This window comes from Eurytemora carolleeae, unplaced genomic scaffold (genome assembly GCF_000591075.1).
Source record: "Eurytemora carolleeae unplaced genomic scaffold, Eaff_2.0 scaffold362, whole genome shotgun sequence".
Lineage (NCBI taxonomy): Eukaryota > Metazoa > Arthropoda > Copepoda > Calanoida > Temoridae > Eurytemora > Eurytemora carolleeae.
In genome coordinates, this window is record NW_019396498.1 from 231,085 (window position 1) to 238,829 (window position 7,745).

Below are 7,745 nucleotides of genomic sequence, written 5' to 3' on the forward strand. Positions count from 1 at the left end.
ACCCTTAATAACGAATACATCGAAAGAATTCATTAAATGTCGTATTCTTCACTTTCTGATAATGGAATGTTGCAGATATTTAGTTTTTTAATTAAATGATTATATGGAACTCTTTAACTGTTCCCGCATATTCATGGCTATAATTTATTTATTTTCGCAAATACTGAAATTTGTGTAATATAGTATAAAACTCATTGAAAAATTGTCAAGACGACATTTGATAAATTCTTCCGATGTATTCTTTATTAAGGGTTTCACTGTATGATTTTTAAAACATAGGAGTAATTGTCATCCACTTTTATATTGGAATTCTCTATTACTAAATGGAAAACTTCTGAAAAAATCCTTGAAATTGTTAGATGCATATTTTTATGTAGGGCTGGGCAAGTTCGAAATATTTTAAATCAGTTTGTTAAATTTTTTTTAATTGATGGAACGGCCAAAAGGATTATCGAAAAGCCGTTCGTTTCGAAAATAACTAAATTTCACTACAATTAATGTTTTTTGTTTCAAGTTTTTTTTTAATCAAGTTGTTATTTGTTAATGAGTTGATTTTTGAATTGTGTTAGCGGCAGATATTCCTAACATTTCTGAAATATGACTTCACCATTTTCAACTTTATATCAGGTTGTTATGCATGAAGTTTTTCGTTCACTAACGAAATATTTGTTAATTTTTTAAAAATTTCTCTTGCTAACAAAACATAGACCAGTCCTATTTTGGTGTCTTAATCTTGTACCTTAATAATAATACGATATGTGGACGACTAATGTTCTTGCCTTATTTTCCTCTACAGTTAAATTTTCGTGCAATATTGAAATCTACGACATTGTATTGTTATATGTAAAATAATAGATACTGATTTGATTGCAATTAATTGCTTGATGATAATGATTTGTAAACAGTTTGCACCGAATGTTCCGACTGGGTGATTAATCATTTGTAATCTCGACTCTGATTTGGTTTATTTTATTAAGGCTCCTAATAGGTGGATTTGCACTCAATTATTTAGTAAGCTGATCAGATCAGGCTAGCCTCGTGTATAAATGAATTTCAGATTCCACATAGTTAACATATCTAAGATGGTGAAAGATTGTTGACTGCAAAATCAAGATTAGCTTCTTTACAGCGTCCATGAAACAACTCCCCTGTAATAATATAATATCTACAACAATATCAGACTAAATTAAATCAGATTTTTTTTTCTGGAGAAATACTTTTCAAGGCTCAGATACATAAGATATAATTACAAAAAATATAATTACAAAACATATAGGTTACAAAAAAAATATTTTACAAATATATAAATTACAAAAGATAAAATTACAAAATCTATAAGAGGTAACAATTACCAACAGTTTGTTCATTTGAACATTTCATTTAAAATATTTTATGTTCATTTGAACCATTTGTTATGTAGCCACAGCGCTTCGCCCCCTAGCCTGTCATAGCCGCAGCATTCGGCCCAGATAGTGTCTTAACCTAACCTAACCCTGAAATAATATGAATATTTGAAAAAGAATATGTATTAATATCTCAGACTTAGATTAGGTTAAAACAGTTTCTGGGTCAAGCGATGCGGCTAGGACAAGCTAGACGGCCGACTGCTGCGGCTAGGACAAGCTAGACGGTCGACTGCTGTTGCTAGACGTTCAAATGAACATAACAATTGTTTTACTGAACCACAATTGAACTATTTTCTGGTTCATGTGAACTATTTTCTGGTTCATGTGAACTATTTTCTGGTTCATTTGAACTATTTTCTGGTTCATTTGAACTATTTTTGTGTTTAAATACAATATGAGCTAATTATAACATTTTTTATATTTTGTAATATTTGCCTTTATTTAGATTGTGTGCTAATTATATTTTGTGTAACTTATATCTTTTGTATCTTGTTTCTTATGTTACTTATATCATATGCAATTAAATGTTTTTAATATATCTTTTGTAATCGTATCTTATGTTACTAAGCTCTTTTTAAGCTAAAGAATATGTTGCGTCTAAATTAAAGAATATTGAAAAAAAACTAGAATTCTGGATATGCATTTTTTTAAATCAAAGATGATCTATGGGAAAATACCTCTCCGGAAAAGAATAGAACTGCGTAGCACGAAGGGCCTTCAATCAATAACAAAGTAAACACAAGAGGGATTATAAAGCTACATAAAAACTGGGTTTAGGAGTAACCTTGATTATCTAAAGTTTCCCCGAGCTGAAAGAACAGCAGCCAAAGTTTCCTCTTCTCCTTCTCTTCTCTTTATCTCATTTTCCTTCGCCATTCTTCTCTTCTCTTCTGACACCTAAAGTAAGAACTTTTTGTTGTGAATTTTAGTATTAAGAATCAAACTCAATCTTATGCAGATCTACGGATTGATTTTAGTCCTCTTTAAATCCCATTGCGGTCATACTCTGAAGGGATAATTTTAATAGAGAGATAAAGCATTCAAGATATATTTTAAAAAAAACTCAATTTGAGTTTACTGACAAAAATCCTTTTTTCTAAAACCCCTTAAAGAAGTTGTTAAAACTGTGTTGAACTTAGTGCCTTTTATATTTGTGAAACCGTATTAAATTATTTGAATAACTATGTTTATACTAAACAGAATATATTTTAAATCTACAAAAGAAACTTTTTTTCTATTCTTTAGCCCGCACAATATCCATTACATGGCGATATTGTTTAGCAGCTACTTTATTCTACTAATTGATTTGATTGCATTTTATAGTTTCCTGAATAGCCTCAATTTTCACAAAATGGGGTTTAGTGCTACTTAATTATCATATGTTACGGCCTTGGGGGGGGGGGGGTCTACATTTTTTTTTGGGTAGTGGAAGATATTTTTTAGTGTTGTAAAGATCAGTGTAGAGTAAAAACTTTCTCTAGGCCCATTCTTTTCTCCGTAGTGGTTGTTAAAGTTGTAAAAGTTGAGAAACTTCTCAGAACCTTTACAGAACGACCATTGATTTCAGATTTATCTTTTTAAAATGTTCCAGTAGATTTTTTATTGAATAGAAAATATTTGATGCAGCATATTTTGCTGAAAATTTTAATAGCTATATATAGGGATATTTATGAATGATACCCATGACAATGCGCAAAACTTTGAATAGAACATAATTTATACATATATCAAAAAAAAATGTTATTCATCATATTTTGAACATAAAAAGTATGAAAACTGAAATCATGACCAAATTGTAAACTACATACTAAAAGGAGAGACTATGGAAACAAAATGATACGTTAATATTGTATAATTTCTAAATAAGAGCGTAATTTGTTTGTAAAATTTCACCGAACGGATAGTCCGCAGAAGAATCGTTTTTACAATTATATTTAATAACCCGGACCAAAAAATTCCACTGTTAACTTATTTCTTGTTTGGGAACAGGCTGAGAAAAATGTTAACTCGACTTAACATCGATAAGATAAATAATCTTATTCCGTTATCGGTTTCTTTAATGATTGATGTTTTCCCTCCATTTCCGGTAACTTTAATTGAAAAGACGACATTGAAAAAAATTGAAAGAATCAGCAACCAACTTTATAAAGAATTAAAAATTCAATATAAATACCATTGATTTCTTCACCAAAGTTCTGACCTTAGTCCCTTTAAATAAAAACTCCACTCACCCTATTGGCCTCTTCCAGGTAGCGTGCTCTCTCTTCTCGAGAGGCTGCTGATCGTTCCTAATTAAAAGATTCGTAAATCCACCGTTATAGGGCAGCACTAGAAATAAAGGGGATCTGTTTAGCTATAATTGTGTTTAAATATTACAAGCTACTGGAAAAATATCTATGATGCAGTAGAAATGACATTATGATAAAATATTGTTCAGCTTTTTTATAAAATAAATTAATACAAATTTTACACCTCATTTTCTGGAAAGCTTCATGGTGAATTAAATTTTAACCCCATTAAGATATCATTTTTTGAACAAAAATCAACTAAAACTTTTTTATTTTTTTGGCTAGTTCACTACAGTTTCATCAGAAGTAATGTAATTAACTTCTCATAATGTTTAAATGGTTTTTGAATTTCAAAACAGCATGAACATTTCAATTAAGAATATACTGAAATTTACGAAATATAGTATAAAACTCATTGAAAAATTGCCAAGACGACATTTGATAAATTATTCCGATGTATTCGTTATTAAGGGTTTCACTGTAGAATAACACGAAGTATATCGTATATTTACCATTAAACTTTGATTTTTTAAATACTCATAGCTTTCCAAGTTAATGATGTAACCTTTTAATATTTCGAACTCTGTTAACCAAGCAGCATTCATAGTTGGACATATTAAAAGTTTACAACATCAGGTTACAAAGGACTGTAAATTCAGAATATGTGGTAACTGGTAAGTGCAGATACTCGAAAGAAAACTTCGACAAACTTTAGAATCATCAAACTAAGGTATCAGGGCTTTAGAATTTAAAATTACAATAAGAAAAAACTGTTATTACTCGAAATTACATAAATTATAATGCATAGGTTTAATAGTAAAAAATATATTATTTATTTCTCCAATTGTTAAGGATAACAACTATCAAATCAAGATGGTTTAAATCATTAATAATAAATGACCAAAATGTCAACAATAACAAAGACACACGTTTAATCAAGTGCACGCAATGAAGTAGACTGCATGCCGAGCTCAACCATGAACAAATAAAAAAATTAAAAGGAATAAGCTAGTTGCCAAAGCATGCTATTAGTATGATGGGCCAACACAAAAAATCATCTAAAATTCATAGACATACTTTTTTTTAAGAAGCATTTGGGTAAACAAATTTTGTCNCCCCCCCCATCTAAAGTTAAAGACAAATTCTTGCGTTCGGCCCTGTAACGAAAAGGGGCAGCAACTAAATAGACAAAATAAACAAATGATTTGATGTTTTCAAAAAAAATTGATTTTCCCTATATTTGGCGAGATAATTGCATTTATGATATGGAAAATGGATAATGTGCATTGGGGGGAATGCATTTAGTGGGATTCCTCGTGTTTACCCTTTAAAGGAAAACATAATATGTTAAAATTAAAAATAAAAATTTTTGATTATCAACTTTATATAATAACATTTTTTTCCTATGTTAAATTCTTAAATTTTCAATTATTTTTGGTACAGAATTCTAGACCCATAAAACTATGGATGATGTCAATGATGTACTCGAGGATTTGAAATTTTAAGCTAAACAAATTCCGCGAGAAGTAATTTTCGAAATGTTTTCCAATATACCTAATTTAATAGGAAAACGACTTTTTAAAGCAATATTTATTGTTTATAAAAAAAACGAATAGTTTTACCAGAACCTTTATAATCAACTTATAATTAAGAAAAATGGTTTTGTGTACACCGCAAAATTGCTGTGTCTTATGTTCGTTCATTGGACTATTGAAGAAATCTATTCCTATTGCAACGTTTTTGGATCCCAGATGAAAAATCCAAATTTTTTATTTGTTTGATTTTCATTTCACCTTATTTAGTCCTGGTGAGAACTTGAATGCACAAACTGCAGCTCCAGCTCCTAGAAGAGCTACACTACCAGTAGCAACTGCTGCTACACTACCTAGAGCTCCCAGAGTAGCAGCAGCAATACTACCTAAACATTTAAAGCTACTGAAGGAAGATATGTAAAAGAGTAGTTATCTCAGTTCCATCTCTTTAAAGAGAATAATAAGTAAATTAAAGAAATTTATTATATGCTTCAAACCATGACTTTCTAATCACCATATCTTTGCAACCCGATGATGAAAACCTTTGATATTTAAACTTAGATTATTAGATCCAAGAATGTTAGGCAAGGAAAGTTTATTGCGGTCGTGTATACTCTGCGTACATGTTGAAACCAGTTCTCTTTGGGCGGAATTTGTAAACAAGAATAGATGCATCAGTGTTCGTTTAGTATCCGAGGAGGTTAAAAGCATTAAATTTTGAAAATTTTGATAATTCACATAATAGTTTCCTATGACCAGAATATTTCATCGAATTTTTATGTGAAAGATGGATCCCGTTTCAGGCTTCGACGTCCGTCTTGTGTTTACATTACCGCCCAGAGACAGTACACTGCAGTACAAAAGATGTGTACACTTCTGAAATAACTTTCCTTGCCTTACAATCCTTGATTAGATCTAACAACGTCTACGGTCTAAGGTATACAACATTGCGGTGCAAATATGTAGGGATAAGAAAATTTAGGTTTGTGGCAAAGACTCAACTCCTTTCGTACTGAAATGAACTTGAATGATATATTTCAAAAAGTACCTGAACCAGGGAAGAGTACAACAGTCTTAGCAGCAGATTCAAAACCAGAATCAGAGGTTCGTCTAGATCTAAAGTATCTACTAAGATATGTATCATATACCATATAACCTGTTTTCTGTATCCTTTACCCTTTTTCGATTCTGTATCATGCATCTTGTAATCTATACACTGTCCTGTATATCCTGTATTCTGTATCCTGAATCATGTATCTTATATCACGTGACCTTTATCCTGTATCCTGTATCCTGTATCCTGAATCATGTAACTTGTATCATGTGACCTGTATCCTGTGACCGGAATCCTGTATCCTGAATCAGGTAACTTGCATCATGTGACCTGTATCCTGTGACCTGAATCCTGTATCCTGAATCATGTATCCTGTATCCTGTATCATGTGACCTGTATCCTGTATCCTGAATCCTGTATCCTGTACCTATCTTTTGTACCTGGAGGGGGAAGGAGCTACTGCTCCTACTGGAGAATGAGTCTGGAGAAGGGTTGGAGAATCCCTGATATCTGGACCTGGTGGTTCAGGGATCAGGTTCTGCTCTAAACTATCTGATGTTGGAGTAATAACTAGCGAACCCTCGCTTCTATCCATTCTCATCAGAGGTGAGTTGAAAACCTGCAACAATAAAATAAAATCCTCGAGAGACCCGAGCTTAGAAGTATATAAAGAAACCATGTAAAGAGATAATAAAAAATTGTGGAATAGGAGTACAACTGTTAGGCTCAAGTCGTGATTTACAAGAAAAATATTTAGAATAATGTCTAAATTTTGTGTTCACTTTCTATATATACTAGCTGAAGTGCAAGGCCTTTAGGGTTTCCACTAATTTATAAAACCTCAGTAGGAGGTTTTTTGAAAATTTGACATCTTATTTTTTACTCAAAATCAAGCAACGCAATTTCTTGCCTTTTCCCTCTTTTAGTTTGGGATTATAGGATAAAAAGATGCATACACCATTCAAACACGTTTTTGTCTAAAAGTCATTTTGAAACCGCTTTGCTGATTGGACTAAACCTATTTAGATAAAATTAGACTTTTCTTGTTAAAATAAATACTTTAGAAAACTAAAAAATTACAATTTTCCCCCAAAATTTATAAATCTTTTACTCTTAAATTTTTGAGCTGCAAAATTTGCTGAAAATAGCAAATCAGAACTAAGTAAGCAATTTTTTCGTTATTTTTTATCATTTTTAACTAATTTAGATTTCTTGTTAAAGTATAAAAATGTTGGTTGTCCCGAAAAAAAGATAATTTTTAGAAACGGTCGTTTTCAAAGACAATAGTTTTTCGTTTTTTGAAAGTTCAAAACGAGTGTTCGTTTTAAAACGAAACGAGAAACAACCCTATACACGTTGTTCCCTTTCATAGACTGTGGAACAGTTAAAATTTAGCCATATTGCACTGAATATATCTAGTTAAGGCATTTTTTGTTCTCGTTTTAAATTTTTGTTCCTACCCCCA

The 7,745-nt window shown here is 31.2% G+C and overlaps 1 protein-coding gene across 3 annotated transcripts in view; it reads right to left on the bottom strand.

The window, feature by feature from the left end:
• Positions 1-814: 814 nt before the first annotated feature.
• The window catches only part of LOC111704410 (uncharacterized), a 51,273-nt gene continuing 44,342 nt past the window's right edge, over positions 815-7,745 (bottom strand). For 2 of the 3 annotated variants that reach the window (XM_023476642.1, XM_023476644.1), the window contains exons 2-7: positions 6,721-6,899; positions 6,275-6,351; positions 5,488-5,612; positions 3,638-3,694; positions 2,191-2,303; positions 815-1,148 (exon numbers count right to left, since the gene is read on the bottom strand). In XM_023476642.1, coding sequence (XP_023332410.1) covers positions 2,196-2,303; positions 3,638-3,694; positions 5,488-5,612; positions 6,275-6,351; positions 6,721-6,899 — 546 coding nt within the window. In that variant the 3' untranslated portion in view covers positions 815-1,148; positions 2,191-2,195. The remainder of the gene's footprint in view (positions 1,149-2,190; positions 2,304-3,637; positions 3,695-5,487; positions 5,613-6,274; positions 6,352-6,720; positions 6,900-7,745) is intronic. The other variant, XM_023476643.1, reaches the window with a different exon arrangement.